Raw genomic sequence first — 23,797 nt, 5'->3', positions numbered from 1 at the left:
ATTAATATGTCCATTGGGTTCACCAGTCTAACTTTCAGCTTGACATCTTAACCTTGTATCTGTTTACTAGTGTCCATAATGCTCAGTGTTAACATACTATGAAATCCTTACCTTTAGCATAAGCTGAGACATTTCCTTGAGTTTTTCAGCTGTGTAATACTGGCGATGTAATAAAGGATGATTGGCCATTTTTCTCAACTGCATCATGACATTGCACATTTCTGTGTTTTTTTCTGTGATCCAAAGAGTACACATTAAAAAAATTAAGCTGATAGCTGTTTGTTGAAATATATCTCAACTTTTAAAAGTTTTTAAATTATTTCTTCAAATTTAATGAGCAAATATCATATGATTAAACAAAATGCAGCCCCAGTACAAGATTATTTTTCACATAAAATTGTGAAAATCAGATTATACCCATGTTATTGATAGATTTTTTCAATCTGTTAAAAAGACCCAAATAGAGCTGCTCTTGTTTCTCCGACATTGCACACAACTCAATTCGATCTTTCTTGGGGGGTAGCTGCTTGAGAACCTGAGAAAGGAAAACAGTTTAAAATGATTAATAAAGAAGAAAACATAATTTTAAAAACAATCATAACGTAGGGGCTGGCTGGTTCTCAGTTTGAGTGCAGTGTTACAACACCAAAGTCAAGGGTTTGGATCCCCATACCAGCCAGCTGCCAAAAAAGCAAAGCAAAACAAAACAAAACTCAAAACAATCATAACCCCAAAATGCACATAAGAGTTACCTCTTCTTTTACTCTTCTGAGAATAAATGGCTTTATAATTTGTTTTGCATGTGCTATTCTCTCCTTTTCATATATACTTTGCTCATCCGCTGATTTCTAAACATAAAAACATATCCTTTCAGAAATTATTCATTTAAATTATCATAAGAACAGTCTTACACATGAAAATTCTCCTCACTAGAATCTGGGTTATTTTCTACAGAAATTCAGTTCATGCAATATGGAATTTCACATTTGAGTTCTGGGCTGGAATCTACTTCTTGAAGCTACATTTTGAGATTTCATGAAATGTAATCATGCACTCTGCTGAGGTAATGAATTTGAACTGCTCTAGTTGGTGTTCAGAAGTCATCAACTGATGAGTAATTAACTGATTACCTAGGTAACTTTCATGAAATAAAAATGCATGCGTTGGCTTGCGTTTTAGAAGGTGTACGAGGAGATTTTGGAGAATTAAAAAGTGGAATTCTAAGAGTGAAGGGATCCTTCATATTTCTATGGTTTAAAGCTAGAAAAGTAGTTCAGAAAATCAGGTAGGCCATGTTAAAAATTGTACATCAAGTGGGAAGGAATTCATTGGTAAATGTTAAAAAGGCAGTTAATTTGCAGTGAAAGAATACCATAGAAAATTCTCACAAAAGATATGTGATTTGGGCAAGAGCCAAGAATCTATATAAACATTGCTGTAGTGGAGAATTTGGGAGTTCTTGAAGGCTATACTGTACTTTTTCTAAGTGATAAATGAGAAAATTAACCAAACTCTCCTTCTAGAGAGGATTTCTTTACTATACTTTTTAGAAATTCTTACTTTTATATTTATGGACTTTTATTTCAAAAAGTATTTGCCAGTACAGACATTTTCTGGATACACTTTGTCCAGTTCTACAGTTTACCCATAAAGAAATGCTACTAATTTACCTCTTTGTTGATAAAGAAGATGAAATGATCAAACTTTTCCCCACATATTATATATGTGAGCTCTCCATCAATTTAAAATTATCATTATTCAGAAAATTAAGATATTAAAAATCAAAATTTTGGACACTGATTATGGAAGTGACCAATTTTTCCCCCATTATATTTTGGCTGATTTCCAAACTGATCCAACTACAGGGATATCAACTACTGAAACTTATTTCATAGAGCATGTGCACTATGAAAACAACAAAGACAAAACAGAAAAATGGACCAGGTCAAACACAAAGTAACATATTTGGGAGAAAATATGCATTTATGCTTACTGTCTTAGAAGAAAACATTCTTCGTATTTCACTGGTGCTACTACTAAACATGTGAGGCATAACAAAATTCAACAGTGACATGAGCTCTAACAGATTATTCTGTACAGGTGTGCCTGTGAGCAGCAAACGGTTATTTGCCTGTGAATGAAGGTGAAATTTAGATTAGTTTTTTAAAAACCACTCCCTTCTTGTCTACCCTTCTCAGTGAGGGGGACACACAAGGGGGGGAGGGGAATTAAGACCATTATAAATAATTTAACATTCTCTGTTTAAAGATCAGTAATTTAGATAACCGGTGTCTACTATTATCATCAATTGTACCTAAGGCAGAATACTGGTCTTATTTTAAACGTAGGTAATTTGTGTCCTCATACCATTTTTATGAGGTGATGAAGGAAGATAAACTATATTTGATATTTATAAAGTTTATCATATAGAACAGGGGTTGGTAAAATTGTGGCTCATGAGTTATGAGCTAAGAATGGTTTTTACATTTTTTAAAGGGTTGTTAAAAAAAGAATATGTGATAGAAATCAGATGGCCCACAAAGCATGAAATATTTACTATCTGGCCCTTTACAGATATACAGAATATTATATACATTAAATTACATAACCCAAAATTTTATAATTTGCAAAAATTTACAAAACACTCTCTTACATTAATTGTCATAAGGTGTTGGTAGCGGATGGAGCCCATATTCTTTAGCATATGGCCCTCATCAAAAATTGCATAATTAAGTTTCAGCCGTCGAAACAAACTACGGTCATCAGAACTGCTGATCGCACAATTATACCTGTCAACCAAAAGAAAAAAAATTTGTTAGAGTATACCTTTAAGAGCTGGGAGCCAACTGAGATTTAACAGTTTTTAAAATTATTTTTATTTATATGTTTCTAATAGTCAGTACCTAAAGGACAGCACTAGACATAACTGGTAGTCAAATAAATACTGAAGTATTTGTATCTGGTAATTACTGACATACATGTAACAAAATTATAAAACCTGCAATACGTGATTAAAATAAAAATTTAAATACCGTAATTAGACAACTTCACACCTAGGAAGGAGGCCAGTTTGGGTACAATCATAAGTTCTCTGCCAGATATTTATGGCAAATAATTATAACACTAAATAGTGGCTAACTTACTGAAAGTTATAATTTTCATCCTTATTTCTGTCCTAACTTAAATTTTTCATTGGGAGAATAAAATTTCTTTGTATTTATTATTATTATTATTTTTAATTAGTTTGAGGTTTATTAGCAATGAGGCTTATTTATTTGAATTGTCCTTTTTTAATTTTTTAAATTTTAATTTATCAATACACAATGTAGTTGATTTTCATGTCCCTCTACCAATTCCTCTTTTTCCCCTCCCTTTTCCCCCTCCCACCCATCAACATCATATCTGTTCACTTGTCTCAACAAGTTCAAGGAATTGTGTTGCTGTGTCTTCACGCCCCCCACCGTTTGTTTGTATATTTATTTATTTATTGCTTTTCAGCTCCCACAAATAAGTGAGAACATGCAGTGTTTCTTTTAATGTGCTTGACCTATTTCGCTTAACATAATTTTTTCTAAGTCCATCCATGTTGCTGTCTATTTATAGCAGAGTAGTATTCCATTGTGTAGATACACCACAGTTTCCTTATCCACTAATAAGATGATGGACATTTGGGCCGGTTCCAACTCTTGGCTATTGTAAATAGTGCTGCAATAAACATTGGAATACAGGTATCCCTTCAACATGATGATTTCCATTCCTCTGGGTATATTCCCAGCAGTGGAATAACTGGGTCATATGGTAGATCTGTAATTGTTTGAGAAACCTCCGTACCATTTTCCATAAAGGCTGCACCATTTTGCAGTACCACCAACATTGTATGAGGTTTCCTTTTTCTTCACAACCTTGCCATCATTTATCATTCTCAGTCTTTTGGATATTAGCCATCCTAACTGGAATGACATGGTATCTCAGAGATTTTGATTTGCATTTCCCAAATGCTGAGTGATGTTGCACATTTTTTCATGTGTCTGTTGGCCATTCATGTATCTTCCTTTGAGAAATGCCTATTCGGTTCCTATGCCCATTTTTTAATTGAGTTACTTGTTTTTCTGCTGTAAAACTGTTTGAGTTGCTTGTATATTGTTGATATTAATCTTTTGTTAGATGTATATTTTGCAAATATTTTCTCCTACTCTGTTGGTTGTCTTTTCACTCTGTTGTTTCTTTCGTTGTGCAGAAGTTTTTTAGTTTGATATAATCCCATTTGTTTAATTTTCCTTTGGTTGTCTGTGCTTTGGGGATTGTACTGATGAAGTCTGTACCCAATCCTACTTCCTGGAATGTTTTCCCTGTTTTCTTTAAGAAGTTTTATTGTTTCAGGGTGTACATTTAATTCTTTACTCCATTTTGAATTGATTTTGGTATATGGTGAGAGGTATGGATCTAGTTTCATTCTGCTGCATATGAATATCCAGTTTTCCCAGCACCATTTGCTGAAGAGGCAGTCCCCCAGTGTAGACTTGGTACCTTTGTCAAAGATCTGATGGCTTTAGGTGTATGGGTTGATTTCTGGATTCTCTATTCTATTTCATTGATCCATGTGTCTGTTTTTATGACAGTAGTACCATGCTGTTTTGTTTATTACAGCTTCGTAGTATAGTTTAAAGTCAGGTAGTATTATGCCTCCAGCTTTATATTTTTTGCTCAGAATTGCTATTCGTGGTCTTTTGTTATTCCATATAAATGCTAGCATAGTTTTTTCCATTTCAGAGAAAAATGTCATTGGAATTTTGATGGGGGTTGCATTGAATCTGTAGTTCACTTTGGGTAGTATGGACATTTTCACTATGTTAATTCTTCCGATCCAAGAGTATGGGATATCTTTCCATCATCTTCTGTCCTCTTTAATTTCTCTCAACAGTGGTTTGTAGTTCTCATCATAGAGATTTCTCACATCCTGGGTTAACTTTATTCCTAAGCATTTTACTTTTTTGGTGGCTATTGTAAATTGGCTTTCTTGATTTCTTTCTCTGCATGTTCACTGTAGGAGTACAGAAATACTATTGATTTTTTTGTGTTGATTTTGTGTCCTGCAACTCTGATGAAATCATTTACTGACTCTAGGAGTTTTTTTGTAGAGGCTTTACGTTGTTTGATATATAGGATAATATCATCTGCAAACAGGGACAGTTTGACTTCATCTTTTCCAATCTGGATGCCTTTTATTTCCTTTTCTTCTCTGATTGCTCTGGCTAGTACTTCCAAAACTATGTTAAATAGGAGTGGTGAGAGTGGGCATCCTTGTCTAGTTTCTGTTCTTAAGGGAAAAGCTTTCAGCTTTTCCCCATTCAGGATGATACTGGCAGTGGGCTTATAACATTCAGGATGATACTGGTGGTGGGCTTATCATATGTGGCTTTAATCATGTTGAAATACTTCCTGTTTTTACCTAACTTGTAGAAGAACTTTATCATGAATGAGTGTTGAATTTTGTTAAATGCTTTGTCTGCGTCCATAGAGATGACCATATGGTCTTTGTCTTTGATTTTACTGATGTGGTGTTTCACACTTATTGATTTGTGTATGTTGAACCAACCTTGCATCCCTAGGATGAATCCCACTTGATTATGGTGTATAATTTTGTTTATGTGTTGCTGTATTCTGTTAGCTAGTATTTTACTGAGGATTTTTGCATCAAGGATATATTCATCAAGGATATTGGCTTGTAGTTTTCTTTTTTTTTGTTGTATCTTTGTCTGGTATTGGTATCAGGGTGATGTTTGCCTCATAGAATGAGGATGGGAGATTGGCCTCTGTTTTATTCTTTTGGAATAGTTTGCAGAGAATTGGTATCAACTCCTTTTTTAAGGTCTGGTAGAATTCTGCTGTGAATCCATCTGGTCCTGGGCTTTTCTTTGTTGGGAGCCTTCTGATAACAGCTTCAATCTCTTTTATTGTTATTGGTCTGTTCAGATTTTCTTTATCTCCTTGGCTCTGTTTTGGTAGTTTGTGTGTGTCCAGAAATTTATCCATTTACTCCAGATTTTCAAATTTGTTGGCATACAGTTGTTTATAGTAATCTTGAATGATTCCTTGTATTTCTGAAGTATCAATTGCAACATCACCTTTTTCATTTCTAATTTTTGTTATTTGGGTCTTCTCTCTTCTTTTTTTAAATTAGCATTGCTAATGGTTTGTCAATTTTATTTATCTTTTCAAAAAACCTACTTTTTGTTTCATTGATCTTTTGTATCATTTTTTGGGCTTCCATTTCATTAAGTTCTGCTCTGATCTTAATGATTTCTTTCTATCTGCTAATTGGGTTTGGATTGTTGTTTTTCCAGTTCAAGGTAAAGTAGTAGGTTGTTTACTTGCTATCTTTCTATTCTTCTGAAGCACTTAATGTGATAAATTTCTCCCTTAGTATTGCTTTTGCAGTATCCCCCAGGTTTTGGTATGATGTATCATTATTTTCATTACTTTAAATAAATTTTTTGATTTCTTGTTTAATTTCTTCTTGCAACCATATGTCATTAAGTAGAATGCTGCTTAATTTCCATGTGTTTGTATATTTTCCGGAGTTTTGTATTTATTTAATTTATTTCTAATTTTAATCCATTGGGATCTGAAAAAATACATTGAATAATTCCAATTTTTTAAAATTTGATGGGACTTGATTTGTGACCTAACATGTGGTCTATCCTGGAGAATGTTCCATGTGCTGATGAGAAGAATGAATATTCTGAGGTTGCTGGATGGAATGTTCTGTAGATATCTGCCAAGTCCAATTGGTCTAAAGTACTGTTTAGATCTTGTGTTTCTCTGTTGATTTTTTGCCTAGATGATCTGTCCAATATTAAGAGTGGGGTGTTCAGGTCCCCTGCTATTTGGTATTAGTGTCTATCTCACTCTTTAGGTCTAACAGTGTTTGCTTTATAAATCTGGCTGCTCCATTGTTGGGAGCATATATATTTATGATTGTTATGTCTTCTTGACGGATAGATCCTTTTATCATTACATAGTGGCCTTCTTTATCCCTTTTTATGGTTTTTGGTTCAGTCTATTTTATCTGATATAAGAATAGCTACTCCAGTGCATTTTCTGTTTCTATTTGCATGGTTTATCTTTTTCCATCCTTTCACTTTTAGACTATGTGTATCTTTACAGGTGAGGTGAGTCTCTTGCCAGCAGCATATAGTTGGGTCCACCATTTTAATCCAGTCAGTCAGTCCATGTCTTTTGAGTGGAGAATTTAATCCTTTTACATTAAAAGTTGTTACTGAAAGGTGTTGATTCACTCCTAGCATTTTATTGATTTTTGTCTGGATGTCTTAAGTATCTTTTGTTCCTTTCTTTCTGATTTACTGTTTGTCTTCTGTGTTTGTTCGTTTCTTGGGGTGATAGATAAAACTTTTTTTCTCTTTATTGTTAGCATTTTTGTTTTACTTGTGGGTTTTGTTCTTTCTTGAGTTGTATATGGCAGTGGTGGATGTTTTTCAGATACCAAACCCAGTACTCCCTTGAGAATTTCTCGTAAGGCTGGTTGTGTGGCAGTGTACTCCTGCAGTTTTTGTTTGCTTGAGAAATACAGTATTTGTCCTTCATTTTGGAAGGATAGCCTTGCTGGGTAAAGTATTCTTGGCTGGCGATTTTTGTCTTTTAGTATTTTGGATATATCATCCCATTCTTTTCTGGCTTTTAGGGTTGCCTGATAAAAAGTCTGATGTTGGTCTGATTGGGGCACCCTTATAGGTGACTTGACGCTTCTCTCTTGCAACTTTTAAGATTCTCTATCTGTCTTTGAATTTTGCCAATTTGACTATAACACATCTTGGAGAGGACCTATTTGGGTTGAACAGGTTTGGGGATCTTTGAGCCTTCTGAATCTGAAGATCTGTGTCTTTCCCTGTACATGGGGAGTTTTCTGCCATTATTTCATTGAATGTGTTTTTGATGCCATTTCCTTTTTTATCCCCTTCTGGGATATCCATGATTTGGATATGGGAGTGTTTAAGGTTGTCTGTTATCTCTCTTAAGATTTTCTTCAATATTTTAAATTCTTTTTTCTTTTGTCCACCTGTGTTAATTCAAACAGCCTATCTTCAAGGTCAGAAATTCTCTCTTCTGCTTGTTCTAGCCTGCTGGTTAAACTCTCTGTTGTGTTTATTTCATTGAATGAATCCTTCAGTTCCACAAGCTCTGCTACATTCTTTTTCAGGGCATTAATTTCTTTCTACATTTCTTCTTTCAGGTTCTGTATACTTTTTCTCATTTCATTGTGTTGTCTAACTGAGTTTTCTTGTATCTCATTTAATTTCCTTAGAATTGTTGCTCGATATTCCTTGTCAGTCATTTCAAGGACTTCCTGTTCTATAAGATCTAGAGTTTAAGAGTTATTATTTTCCTTTGGTAGTGTCATACTTTCTTGATTTTTCATATTTCTGGTATCTTTCCTCTGGTGTTTAGTCATTGTGGCAGGGGATTTCATAGTCCACTCATTCGACCCTCCTGTCTGGCTAGGATCCTGCAGTGACTGCCAATTCAGCATGGCTACCTTGGAGTCTGTGGGTTGGTGGCTTGGGCCTCTCTGGGCACTGGGGACTAGGGATCCTGCAGTGCATTGCTTGCCTGTTTTTGTGAGGGTGACTTGGGGTCCTGTGGGCCCAGTGGCTCCTGGGCCTCTCTGGGCAGCATGGACTGGCCTGGGCTGGGGTTCTCTTGGTGTGCTGCCTACCTGTTCTGGTGCAGGTTGCTTGGGGGCTGTGGGCCCAGTGGCTCTCGGATCTCTCTGGGTGGCGCAGACTGGCCTGGGCTGGGGATCCCGTGGAGGTGCATACCTGTTCCAGCACAAGTGGCTTGGGGCCTGTGGGCCCAGAGGCTCTCAGGCCTCTCTGGGCAGCATGGAGTGGCTTCAATACTTGAATTTTAAATAAAGGCAGAATCCAACCCTATACTTGCTGCACTCAGCCTTGCTCACCTCACCTGGCCCTGACTGGCTTTTTATTTATTATTAACACTTATTTGCAAGTTAGATATATAAATCATTTTGATAGGATATCTTGAGTTTTACTTTAAGCTTAACTGAGAGTCATATTATAAGACTATGCTTTCAAAATAAGTGCACAAAACCTTTTTATATCCACTGCTAATGAGCTGGTGTACTAGCAAAAACCTCTGTATTGGTGGTATACACCAAACTAAAAAATGCCTGAATCCTCAACATATATCCTTCCATTATTTTGATACACAGTTCATAGCATAAACTTTCCTATATGACTACAAAATATATATATTTTTAATTTGGAGGCTGCGCAGATCCCTTCCAAAAAATTTTCTCAGTACTTACGTGGTCACAATTACATTGTACTCTTCATATTTACTATGAATGTTGAATCTAATTTGTTTACGTTCTTCTTGAGAGCCTAGAATTTAAAAACAATACACACATTTTGACTGTATTTATTGTGCTTTACTATAATTTTAATGAAACTCCCGAAGTAAAAAGCAAAATGACATATTCTTACCATAGTAACAGAGCACCTTTAAAGTGGGGCACCATAAATTAACTTCCCTTAACCAGTTATCTATGAAATAAAAGAGATATTACTTGCATCTGCTACAATAGGGTATGTTCACATAGTTAAAAATACTGAAGTTTGACAAGTTCTACTCAGAATTATTCTTTTACAAATATAAATAACATGATAATTTTGTTTTTAATCACAGACCCTTCACAAATTACTCCTTATAATTAAAATGATCTTGAGGTTTTGAAGAGGCATCAAAATAAGGGACAGAAGATCAACTATTATATTTATAGGTGATTATAAACTTCCAATTTAAAGAGATTTTTATTTTGTTACATTCCACACCCAATCAATTTAGAAAGAACAGAACAGTAATTTCTGTAGGGATTAATCACAAACCTTCTAATTTAATTCACTAAATGTTTAATTATAAATGAAAAAGTACTTATTTGCTTAAATACTCTAGTAAACTTATCAAATGGTCTTAGTACTACAATAATGTAAAAACTGAATAAGTGACTTTTATTTGAATTATTTTCTGTTAAAAGACTGCCAATACAACAACAACAACAACAACAACAACAACACACACACACACCCTTCTACCTACATAAAACACTATGAAGTCAAGTACAGTTGTCCCCAGTATTACAAACCTATAGTTGAGGCTGGAACAACGATCAAATGAGGACCTTTATTACCCTCCTGATAGAGGTATGCCAGGAACGCAATGGCTTGAATAGTTTTTCCTAGGCCCTAAAATTAAGTTTAAAAGACAATATATGAAATTTAAAAAAGAAACAAAAAACAAATAAATATTTGAAAATACAAAAAGAAAAGAAACATTTCTGGGCTGTATTCATTTCAGACATCCCATTAAACAATTCTAAGAAAACTTCTATGTTCTTAGTTCTCAAATGAGAAAATTGATCAAATCTTTGATGTACTTTAATAAGCAGGAGAGATGGATCTTAATTGCTAGTTTATATGTGACACACGTTAATATGGAATTCTTTTTGTATTGTACAGAAAGGACATAATTTTGTTTACTGCTTATATATAGCAAATATTTAATACACACTGGATGGATTGAGGATGATGTCCCATGACTAACTGGAGTTAAACATATGCCTAGTCTATTACCCAGCAATTCCACTCTTAAGAATATTATCAAGGGGGGAGGTGAGAAGAGGGTGGGGAAGAATATTATCAAGAGATTTGAGAGCATATGTCCACAAAAGGACCTGGGTAAGAATGTTCATAGCAGTTTTAGGAGCTGAATATTGGAAATAACTTACATGTCCATCAACAGAAAAATAGATAAACAAATTGCGGCATGTTTATACCACGAACTACCATATCACAGGGCAATAAAAAAAGAAAGCAAACTGCTGATACATGTAAGAACACAGATGAATCTCAGTAACATTATGTTGCACCGAATGAACCAGAAACAAATAATACATACTGCATATACTATATAACTAAGAAAAATTAATCCATGGTGATAGATGTCAGAATAGTGGTGGTGGTAATGACTCTAAAAAAGCATGAGGAACTTTCTGGGATGATGAAAATGTTGCTCTTGATGGTGGTCATGTGGGTGTACATATATGTGGAAAGTTCCTAAGCTGTACATTTGTGATTTTACTGCAAGTAAATTAGACATCAATAAAGTATTGGTTCAAGAAAAACCTACTGAGGAGATTTAGCTCCTTAGGGGAGCTAAACATTACCAACTGTTATGAACTGAATTGTGTCTGTCCCCACCACCCCCAAATACATATGTTGAAGCTCTAACCCCAAATGTGGCTATATTTAGAGACAGGGCCTCTTAGGAGAAAATTAAGGTTAAAGGAGGTCATAAAGGTGGGGTCCTAATCCAATAAGGCTGGTGTCCTTAAAGGAAGAGAGATGAGCGCACACAGAGAAAAGGCCATAAGAGGACACAATGAGAAGGTCCACAAACCAAGAAGAGAGGCCTCAGAAGAAACCAAACCTGCCATCACTGTGATCTTGAACTTCCAGCCTCCAGAACTGTGAAAAATAAATTTCTGTTGTTTAATCCCCTCAGTCTGTAGTATTTTGTTATGGTAACCCTAGCTAACTAGGCCACAAAGTTATCAATATTATGTTTTAAAGGTTACAAAAATAGTCTCATTATTTTTTAAATAATATATCTTATTTGATACCAAATACAATCTTATAATATAGCAATTATCTACATTTTATTAATATTAGTTCTGAGAGATTAGGTTACCCGGCAAGGATCAGAAAGCCCATGAGAGGCAAAACTGGAGCCCAAAACCCAAGCCTGATTCCCAGGTCTAGTTACACAACTAGACTACATAGGTATTGCATATGTAATTTCTATAAGTATTTTGAAATCCTGTATATATTATTCATTTTCTATTAGATAAGTAGCACCTTTATTTTAACGACAGTATGAAGTATGTATGGGAATGTGTCTTATAGTACCGAAGATTACCTTCCTAGAAGCTAACTAGGGAACAAGCAGCATTAATCTTTGTTCATTTTTATTTTGGGAATCCTCATAGTGGAATACACATGTACATATAAATGTTTTCTCTATTGAACAAGACTAATTTTAAATAAGCACTATATAAAAGTATAGCTGGAGGGAGACAATGGTAGAATAAAGGTCAGGTCTCTACATGACAATACCTGGGCTACTGGCTTTAATGTACTTTCTGAACTTAGCTTTAAACAAATGTGATGTGGGAAAGAAAAAAAGATTCCGAAAGACATCAAAGAAAAGTAAAATGGCTGAAATAATGTTGGTGATACATGTGTGGATTTATTTCCTGACAAGTATAAGTATCTGTGTTAAATTAAAATTTAAAAGGCAGCCATAGAAAAGCACATATGGCAAAATGTCAGTATTATGTATGTTTTTATATGTATGTACATGTGTATACACACTCACAAACAAACACACACACCTGCAGAAGAAAAAAATCTAGAAAGACAGACACCAAACTAATGCTTGTTTCTAAGAGGTAGGATTATGGGTAACTTTGCTTTTCTTCTTTGTGTTTTTATGTAATTTCTAATTTCTAATACATCTATTCATTAATCAAAGACAATAAACCTATTTTTATTTGGGGAGGAGGGAGGAGGCTGGAACTAAGACAGGCAATAGAAACAGAGAGGGGTGCGAGAAATTATAAGATAATGAGGTGAGAGCAGTTCATTACGGTAGCAAGGAAAAATTTCACATTTTAAATGACAGCAAGGATGGCTTTTAATTATACTTTGAGTAATAAATCCTATAAATAGAGCACACTTACCATTTCATCTGCCAAAATGCCATTAAGTCCATGTTTATGTACCAATGCCAGCCAATTCAAACCAACCTTCTGATAAGGCTTGAGTGACAAACTGGTAAAGAGAGAGTTACCAAATATTATATATTTATGCTTCCATTAGTTTTCTGTACTAGTTTTCTAACATTAACTTTAGGTTTACAACACACATGAAAACTGAAATACCTAGGTCTAGACTTACCTTTTAACCTACTGTTAAAAGCTATGTACACCTACTTAAGAAAATGAACCCAAAACATAATTTTTTTATTTTCTCAAACTTTATCTGTATTTGTTGACTTATTTCTTCTGGCAATAAGAAATATGTATTTCCATATTTGGTCATAATGTAATGCCACCTAATTAATCAATTCCATAAATACTCAGAATAATAACTATGATACCATATTACTAAGCTATATATACAAGAAAATTGTAGTGTACTAATTCGATTTTTAGCAAATTAAGGAACTTCAAGTATTAGAACAAAAAACACAAACATAATTTGCTACTTTGCCAGGCTGGTTTTATAAATACTTTCTAATGTATTTTATGAATACATTAGAGTGTGTGACAATCACCTCTAATGTCACTGGTATAATCCTGAAGTGTGCTTATATGCATGTATTTGTGTTCTATGTACAAATGTAAACTTGCCAGATATCAATGAACATCAGTGAGCAGAAAATAGCATAGCAGTGTTAAAAATCTTATTTTATTTGGAAAAACATACAGAGACTAATCTCTGGGAATGAGTTGTTTGAAAGGTAATATGGGAGAGTTATAATGAATGACAAGAACAATTTTTTCTAACAGTTCAATTGGTTAAAAACTAATAGCAGTAATTTATTGAATACCTATTATATACAGACACACACAGATGTCCTTTTTCAGACATCACCTCAATTAGCCCTCTAAACATCCTGTAATATACCTATTGAGATGAAAAACCCTGAGACTCAGTAATTTGCCTGAGGTTGCATAGCCACAAAGTGTTAATGCTAAGATTTTAATTCAGGAAATCTATCTCACTCTAATGCCTATTCTCATACTCACTAGGATAGCATATGAAGGTACTTCAAAAAGTTCATGGAAAAATGGAATTATAAAGATAACAGGAATCTTTCAATGAACTTTGAAGACCCCTCATACATACCATGTTAACGTGAAAACCTAGGACATGGCCATGCCTCCCATTCTTCCAATTTTTATCCTGTCCCCTTAGTTTCCTCTTACTTACATCCTGTCTGCATGTAGGGTTGGGGTCTAGACATAGCTATGGTATAATAAATGGTTAAAGGGTCAAATTCTAAAATCAAAATACTTTAATTAGAATGAAGTAAAAGAAGTGGGGTTGAAAGATGTCCATCTTAAATCAGAATCTTTGTTTCAACCGTGGGGTATGCAGCCTATAAAATGTTTCTCACTTAAAAAATTAAAAGTATTCGTAGGAGAAAAATTAATAGTATTTCTAAGGTTTTTACAGTTCTTTAGCTGGATTTTAAAAAACATCTTTTGCTTTCTTAGTCAATACAATTTCTATGCTACTACAAAAGTAATAATAAATAAAACATATTATTGTAAATATTTTAATTTTTAGATCCAAAATAATTTTTTTTACTATAGTTAGTGGTGAGAGTAAATACTAACATAGAAATATTTACTATATTCCAGACACTATGCTATGGGTTTTATATGCATTATTAGTTCATTTAATCTACATTATAAAGTAGATAATTATCCTCATTTTACAGATAAGTTCACTGAGCCTCAGAGAAGCTAAATAACTTGTCCAAGGTAGTATAGCTAACCAAATTTCATGTGTGCAGTGGTAGAGCCAGTATCCAAGCTAGGTCTGATCCAGAGCTCAGCCCTTAACCACTAAATACAAAAACGAAAAAGTTTCTCTCTCTCTGACCCACCCACCCTATGGTCAACACTGAGTTCTCCATTATTTTTCTGAGTCCTTCCCAATGCTGTAGCCATCCCACAAACATAAAGTTCACATTTTGTAAAAATAATGAAACTTGGTAAGGCAGGCATATTACATCACTTATAATTGTACTCAAGGGCCAACATCCCATCCCAGTGTATAGCCTATCACAAATAACCAAGAAATATAATAAGCAAAAATTACTGAATTCTTCATCACCAACACATGTTGAGAAATGAGTCTAACTGTCAAAATACTCATTATACATCAAATTTTAAAAAGTGATAAGGAAATTTTAAAAGCATCTACTACAAAGAATTTTCTATTCAAATAAAATTCGCAATCACAAAAGTTCTGATAAAGTGTTTTGATTATATATTAAAATATTTGTTTTAAAAATATATATAAGTATTAATATGTGTGTGTATATTTGTCTCTCTGCTAGATTTGTCTAAATCACAAGTAACTTTCTGTTGCTTAGTATCACAGAACTGCTGTCCATTACAGTTCCTTTCATGAGAATGTGAAAGAATCAATGTAAATGCAGTTTTGACAGACTCTTTGAACCCAATTCATTTAATATGACATTTTAAAACAGCATAGCTATATTCTTTTCTCTAATAGGTTCTAATATTTAGATGCCGTATAATCATACTCCACATTATTTTGAAACCCTACAGTTTTCTAGGGATTTTCATGACTGCAAATAAACCCCAACCACCAATTTACAGATAAGAATGTAGGGATTTGCTCAGGTCTTCTGAATTAGTTAAGTGCTCTCTTCTCAATAGAGTAGTACAAATATCTCCAAACTAAAGGTTTTCTTTCCTCCCACTCAGAAAAAAAAAAAAAAAAAGATTTTAAGATTTTCTGAGATCAAGAAAGAAAATGAGGCAGGTTATTTTGAAGTTACTTGTCTTGGAAAAAAAAAAAATCCTTCCAGACAGAGTTACTATGATTTCTTCACAGTGTGAAGATTAAATTGGATTTAAATCTCCTGTCAAAGAAACTAGTTTCAAAATTATTTTCAAAGGTGAGAAAGGCCTAAAATAGAAACAACAGGTTACATATATAATGTGTTAAATCTGACTTTAAAATGCAGAAATATAGTGCTAGAGAGACTTGTTTGAAGCAGTCTCTCTAAACTGTTTTTTATACAGATTATGGATGCTAACTGACCAAAAGTTTATGTCCCCTAAGTACGACATGGCTGCTGAATATATTACCATGATACTAGTTTGTACTAACAGAAGTATTCGAACTAAAATATTTACATCCTAGTATTTTGAGTTAGTCAAACCACATATGCGGTATTGATTTGCATTCACATCACTGTCACATGGTCTCATAGCTCCTGTTTAAGAGCAGGATAGGCAACGATCCAGAATGAACAAGATCAGAACTCTGGTAGATTTGGCTCAGAAAAGACAGGACACACATGATTAAATATACTGTATTTTGAACATGTGAGAAAGTTTTTCAGTTAGAACAGTTTAAAGCTGTTAAATTTTAGATTAATTGCTAAAGCTTTATAGATGGCTACATCTAAGGAGAATAAAACAGAAGAAACAGTGAATTCTTTTTTTCCCCCTCACTGTATTATATTTTAACTAAGCAATTTTAATTTTGACATTTTAAAATAAAGATCATAAATGTAATGATTTAGAGGTACATATCAGAAATTTTATTTTTCCTTACAAAGGCTTTATTTTTAGCAAATCCTGGAATGTCTCTACTTGTATCTCTAAAAGGCAATTTTCCTTCTGTTACAATTCACATAAATTTGTAATAGAAACTAAACAGTAAACATTAATTTTCCTTCAAAGTAAGCATTGCTACAAAGAATTTGTTCTGTTAACAGAAAGATGCAAGCATGATAGATTATTCATCAGGACAGTCTAATATTTTCCTCTTTGCTATTAAATTCTTTCCCAAGGCAAGGAAACAACTTTAAATGTCTCTATACTAAGCAGCCTCAATGCCTGGCCAGTATACCAAGTAAAAATTGCTTGTGCAACTCTTACCTTGGCTGAAGAACAAAAACTAAGACAACAAATTCCACCCCCTAAAAGTGCACTTAAATAAACTCTAAAGAAACTATCTAAACAGGTTTGGGAAGTTGAATTAGATCCAATTATCACATTAAAAAAACAAAAACAAAAAACACTATTTTTCTTATTAAATATTTCGTTTAAAAAAATCCTCAGTCTAATGAAAGGATAGTTTATTACCTGATCATACTATTTACAAGTAATAGGACCTTGTGAATGTGGGTTTAAGAGAGAAATTTTTAAAGTGATGCAATAAAGCACTTGATTTTTTAAATTCCAAATTATGATAAAGTAGACTCAACTGGGTAAGTCTTGTAGAGTGAAGAACTCCCCACATCCAGTGCTGGAGAACAAGAAGCAGCAGCTCCAACTACACTTTTAGGAGATGAATTTGCTGATATAGTTCTTTCTATGCAAGAGAGAAAAGAGCTTCTTTGTGGGAACTGCATCACGTTTCCCTACACCATCCCATAGCACCCTAGAAGGGCACAGAAAAGATTGTAGCTTACTATTAAAGGCCAGTAACCATAGCTTGGTTTTTTTTTTTAATACCTTGATTTTTAATTATTAATCAATGATCAGCAAATATGCTTTGATCATTAACTTAGAAAAAAACCCAGAAGTAAATAAAATAACCAAGGTAATTAACTTTAATGAGACTCTAGTGCTAATCTTATTAAAATATCTGTCAGAAATGTTCTAAACAGATGTAACTCATTTTTAAAGCTGCATAACATTGCTCAGTATGAATATACCGTAACTCATTCCAATTATTCCCTGATTTTAGAAACTCAAATTGTTTCCATGTTTTGTCACTATAAATAATAGCATAGTAAATAATTTTATATATTTTTTAAAAGGAAGTATTCTGAACAGTTCTGAGTCTCCAAACTACGTAAAAATAAACAAACTTTTAAAGGAAGTTCAAAACAATTTCCCCCACCCCAACTGCTGACACCATGCAAAATGTGGGTGGTCACAATTACAAAAAGCCATTTTAATATGTACTGGCTATTGGACAATTTTTAATGTTTATTTTTTGCAAGCATTTTCCCAAGGGATTTTACTGAAGGTAGCATTTCTGGGGAATATGTATACTTATATAATCTATTTAACAAAAGTGTCTGTCCTTTCCCTTTCTGATGTGTTTCTATTCCAAAAGAAGATTTAAAAATCTGGGCTTTTCAAAGCATTTAAAACATTTCATCACAAATATAGAATATTTTAATCATTTCATTTTATTTATGATTAAAAAGAAAATGGGCTAAGACAAAAAGTTTTACACTGATGACTTATAAGCAAGCAGCTTTTTCTTGAAACATCAAATTTATGTATAGAGATAGCTAAAACCACCTTTTCAGTTTCTGTGATTATATAAGAATTATCTGTTATCAGACAAGGAAGGCATAGGTTACATAACATTATACCATTTCCCCCCTCTAATTTATAGTAATATGATGGAATAAAATACTCTGCTGGGGAAGGGGGAAGAGAATCAATAAAAATTTATATACCACTTATGTGCTGTTATATAGGAAATTTTGGGGGTTTTCTTCTAACATCAGTTGCCATATCACTTCCACATTTAATTTCCCCAGACACAATACAGAATTAAGTTCAGATATTTTATACAATTGAGAAAAAATAATAAATGTGTTCAACAAACTACCTTTGGTTTAGAATGGAGGGCTGTTCGATGTTCCATCCACCTCCGTTTCCCGTGAGCATGGTAACTTGTTTGGTCAATTTATTTGAAATGTCTTCACATTTGTTCATAAGTTTTATAACTACATCCCTTTCTTGGATCAGTGTTTTACAGTGCCATATTAAATCTTCTGATAAGCCATTAGTTTTGGACATCTTTGTGAACTATGGCATGAAAAGAAAAATAATTATATAGTTCAGATACAGTAAATAGAAAGCCAACCTTGATTTCTTTCTTTGAGGGAAAAAAGTTTAGTTTAAACTTATAATAATGAGCTTAATCAAGTGCTAACAGAAACTGATTCTTCATGTGCACATTCTAATTCCCAAGTTTTTCACTTTGATATCTTATTGTCACTTCAAACTCATTAAGCTGAAATAAAATATATCTTTCCTCCCAAACTGCATAATCCCAAACTTTTCAGTTTGACCCTGGGAAGCTATTGTCTTATAAGAGAAACAATAATCATTAGTAAGTCCCATGAAATTTTGTTTTCTCTTCAGTATCTCAAATTCACCTTTCTCTATGACCAAAGGTAATAGTACCAAACGTGATAACTGCATACCTGATATCTGGCCTCCATTTTGGTCATTTCCTACGACCATTACTCATTAAGATTAATTTTCCTAAAACCTATTTTTCCATTTTTATCCTCAAAGTGCAACCCCTCAAGTTTTAAAAACTCCAATTATTTGTCACTTGATGCTTTCCTCCTAAACTGAAACTATTACTTCGAGAGTCATCACATGAATCGAAAGTTAACTATGACCAATTCAATACTTAGACAAAACTTTTAAAAACTAATTTCAATATAACACTCAAATAAATGGTTTTGTGTGGAAACAAAGAATTTCTCTTTCAAAATGTATTTGTATTTATTTTTCAAAAGGAGACACTGAATATTTCATATGTAAAGGCTATATACCAGAATTAGAATTCTTCATACAGATGGCTGAAAAAAAATATTCTGAAGAATATCACAAAAAATATTTTTAATGAAAAGGATTAAAAGCCCAATAACTGAAAGCTTCCTGGACAAAAACAAAATCCCATAATCCAGAACTGAATAAAAGACCAAAGTAAAACCATATGTTAGGATAAAACCACACATGATTTTGATTCATGTCATGCTATTTAGCATATTTTTCCAAGTTACAACTAGAATCACATTGACAACTCTAAATGATTCCTGTGATCACAGTATTTCTAAAGTCAGAGAAGTTCAAGCAACAGAAATTTAACCCTTCCAGGATATACTAAAATAGTTTCAAAAAAATGCATTAAAACAATACACATTTTTCATATTTATCTTGAAATATGTTGGTAAGATATAAAATATCCGATCTATTCCAAAGCTACATTAATGTACTGCAGGATTTTAAAAAGATGCCCAAACAAAAAATTTAGTACTTCATAAAATGGCAACATGAAATACTAAGTTATTTGCACACTACTGTACACTCTCACAAGCACAACATTCATAAGCACAATGTGACCCCCCCCAACCCCCACTTTGGGTTTCTGGGTAATAGATTATATATAAACATCAAGATAGATAAGAATCAGTGTTTTAAGGAGTTTCTATTACAATTTTAATATTTTTACTTTTAAATGCAACCAAAATTTTATAGGTCAAAATACCAACCTCAGGACTACTGTGGTGTGTGTATGTATATGTGAGAGAAAACTAACAAGATTCACTAGGAAATAAGGAAGCAACATATATTACGTGCCATTTATGTGAAACTATTAGATGCCTTTTATTCAGTAATTTATTAAAACCTCATAATTGCAAGATTAGCCCACTAATTCTGACAGAATAAACTAAGGTTCAATTTCCAAAGGTCACAAAGCTAGACAAGAGATTCCAACGTCTGTGCTCATTTCACTGTAACTAGTACCTCCCTAAAATTTTAAGACGTTAAAAGTTCAAAATAAACTTTTCTTTCTGTAACCAACTACCTTTACTATGTTCTTACTTTTTAGCAACTATTCCTCTAACTGATAAAGGTACCTGATAGAGAACAGTCCCTGTCTCCATGTGGTTTATGGTCATTGGGAAAGACAGGTATCAAATAATTTTAAGTGTAACAACTGGTTATTACAAGAGAGAGAACAGAATTTCATGAGCACTTCTCAAAAGAAACTAATAAAATCTAGGATCTGGGAAGCCCTTTCAGAGTAATAAGGCCAGAAGTAATAAAGAACTTTTAACGAAAAGAAGGCTTTGAGGTGAGAGACAGTTATAGCCTGGGTTAGATGTGGAGAAGTTGATAGATTAGTGATATTTAGGAGATAGAATCCATTAAATGTGGTAAGATGAGTGGGGGGGGGGGGAAGTTAAGCATGACTCCCAGACTTCTGGCTTGATAAACTAAGTGATTAGTGGTAACATCTATTGAGATATTGAGATTTACCAATATAGAGAGCAAAGTCTCCTTCTGAATGTATTGTTTGGGGTAACTGCCAAATTTTGAAGAGGAAAGGGCCAGTGTTTAGTTAAATAAACAGATCAGGTATGTAGGGAAGAGATGCAGGCTGGAGAAAAAGATGTCACATAGGTGGCCATCAAAGTTAGAGATGATGATGCGATTACCCAAGGAAAAGCACATGAAATTAAAAGAGCCGACTGAGAACAGAACCTTGAAGAACATCAACATTTAAAAGAGTTTGAAAAAAGAATGAAAGAGCATGAAGAAATGTAGATGCGGTATTGGGGAAGCCAAGCAAGGAATAATTTCAAAAGGGAAAATGCAGTTTCACCTGTCAAAAGAACAATCAACTTACCTGACCTCTTTTGCCAATTAAAGTGAATTTATAGAAAAATATACAAAATGGTACATATTAATTTTTTACAGTACTTCTCATTGACTGTTCTGAGTAATTAAAAATGTAACTATTCACAGTGGTTATTATTCACAATGTTATGCTTGTAAGACATATATCAAAAGCACATGGAGAGGTAAATACTCATCTAATAACAAAGTAATTATTCACGAGAAATCTAAAGATGTTACTGTATCTCTGAAGGTTACTGCCTAAGCATAGTTTGTGCTTACTGATGAATAATCATGTTATATATATTACCTTTATTTTCCAAAAATGTATAAGGAAATAAAATATGCACTGTAAAAATTCCTTACACAGGTAAGTCACATTACTGTTGTTAACAAAACCAATATTAAACAATATACTAAGTGAATATATCCAAAGTGAAGCTGAAGTATACTGAATCTTTAAAAAGTGATTTCAAGTTTCAATTTTTTTTTTTTTACTAAAAGATACAGTAATTCCTCCTTATCCATGCTATTGCTTTCCACAGTTTCAGTTACCCCTGGTCTCAGTCACCCATGGTCAATAGTGGTTCGAAAATATTAAATGGAAAATTCCTGAATTAAACAATTCATAGGTTTTCAATTGCATGCCGTTCTGAGTACCATGATGAAATCTTGAGCCTGGGATGTGAGTTATCACTTTTGTCCAGTGTCTCCACACTGTACACACTCCATGCCCTTTAGGCACTTAGCTGTCTAGGTTATCAAATTGACTGTCACAATATTGCAGTGCTTGTGTTCAAGTAACTCTTACTTTCGCAATGGCCCCAAAGCACAACAGTAGTGATAATGGCAATTCAGGTATGTCAAAGAGAAGCAGTAAGTTTTTTCCTTTAGGTGAAAAGGTGAAAGTTCTCAACTTAATACGGAAAAAAAAAAAAAAAATCACATGCAGAGTTGCCAAGCTCTATGGTAAGAACGAATCTTCTAACCATGAAATTGTGAAGAAGGGGAAAAAAAAAAAATTGTGCTAGTTTTGCTGTAGTACCTTGAACTGCAAAAGTTATGGCCATGGTACATGATAAGTGCTCAGTTAAGATGGAAAAGGCATTAAATTAGTGGGTGGAAGACATGAACAGAAACTTATTCTGATTGATGGCAATATGTTCGGTACTATCCACGATTTCAGGCATCCACTGAAGTTCTTGCAATGTATGCCCTGTGTACGGTAGACAAATGTATGGTACTATTATCGAAATGTTTTCCTTCTTTTTTTGGTGGCTGGCCAGTACAGGGATCCAAAAGTGTTTCAAAAGTGTTTTATGTAACAGATCTTTTGGGAAAAAATTAGCATATTATCTGATGTGTAATTATCAGATTACTGTTTTCTGCCTCTGAACAGCCATCTGAAATGTAAGATTTCTATTATATCTGAACTTCCCAAAAGATGAAAAAAATTACAGAAAACATGAATCCTAAATTTGCTTAAGCTGTTCCAATTTATAAATTTAAAACAGACTTCTTTTAAAAATTAAAAATATCTTTTTTTCTTCTTTTTACTTATTTTTTAAAAGCATAAACTGGTTATGGTCATTTGGAAACCATAAGAGTTAAGAGATAGGGTTGACTAATCATTATTCTTAGAACTAGGAAATAAGGGAAAGAATTAAGCATTTACTCTGAATTTTGTGCATGAACAGCAATATTTAGACTGGTAGATGTGTGGAAGTACTTTTACAAATAGTTCCTAAAGAAGTAGTAATGACAGTATTAAAATATTAATTTTGTAGCATCTAATGAGTTATGGGTCTAAGCATGTAGCATCAACAACTGCTAACATCACAAAAAGCAACCAGACATTACCTTCTTCTGATAAAAGAACACATCACTATGTAATAGTATTGGTTGAGCATTTAACCTTCTACTTATCATTCTACAGAAAATACATGTCCAGAGAAACATGTCAAACTATACCAGAGAGGTATAACCGGAAAAGTCCAGATAGGGAAGTTATAAAACAAATGAACCAGTTTCTTCACCAAAGATATTGTAGGAAAAAGAGAAAGAAAAGGAGAGAGAGGGATAGGGAAACCACATATCAAAAGAGAGTTAAAAGACCTATCTATTAAGCAATCTCAGTATGTGGATCTCATTTGGATTCTAATTCAAACTACCAAACTGTAAAACAAATACAGCATTTATGAGACAACAAGAAATTTGAACTCTGAATATTTTCTGATATTAAGGAATTATTGACAATTTTTATTAGATATGAGTGTGTTATTGTGGTTTTGTTTAGGGAGAAAAAAACCCCTTTTCAGGTACATATTTAAATTTTTAAACATAAGATGAAGCCTGAAATTTGCTTCAAAATAATATGAGATGGAAGGAAGTAGAAGACAGCATGGATGAAACAAGATCAGACATAAGCTGGTAACTAAGGCTGGTTAGTACGTGGGCGTTTCATTATACTATTCTAAT

The 23,797-nt window shown here is 33.4% G+C and overlaps 1 protein-coding gene across 4 annotated transcripts in view; it reads right to left on the bottom strand.

Annotated features, from left to right (window-relative positions):
* Positions 1–23,797, bottom strand: part of SMARCAD1 (SWI/SNF-related, matrix-associated actin-dependent regulator of chromatin, subfamily a, containing DEAD/H box 1) — a 75,903-nt gene that overhangs the window by 10,251 nt on the left and 41,855 nt on the right. For all 4 annotated transcript variants that reach the window (XM_063107593.1, XM_063107594.1, XM_063107591.1 and 1 more), the window contains 10 exons: positions 18,507–18,706; positions 12,839–12,929; positions 10,184–10,283; positions 9,525–9,584; positions 9,347–9,422; positions 2,654–2,789; positions 1,994–2,131; positions 753–848; positions 418–535; positions 112–233 (listed from right to left, as the gene is read on the bottom strand). In XM_063107593.1, coding sequence (XP_062963663.1) covers positions 112–233; positions 418–535; positions 753–848; positions 1,994–2,131; positions 2,654–2,789; positions 9,347–9,422; positions 9,525–9,584; positions 10,184–10,283; positions 12,839–12,929; positions 18,507–18,706 — 1,137 coding nt within the window. The remainder of the gene's footprint in view (positions 1–111; positions 234–417; positions 536–752; positions 849–1,993; positions 2,132–2,653; positions 2,790–9,346; positions 9,423–9,524; positions 9,585–10,183; positions 10,284–12,838; positions 12,930–18,506; positions 18,707–23,797) is intronic.

This window comes from Cynocephalus volans, chromosome 9 (assembly GCF_027409185.1).
Source record: "Cynocephalus volans isolate mCynVol1 chromosome 9, mCynVol1.pri, whole genome shotgun sequence".
NCBI classification, from domain to species: domain Eukaryota; kingdom Metazoa; phylum Chordata; class Mammalia; order Dermoptera; family Cynocephalidae; genus Cynocephalus; species Cynocephalus volans.
Note: the sequence above shows the minus strand (reverse complement) of the source record. Positions and strands in the feature narration are given on the sequence as shown.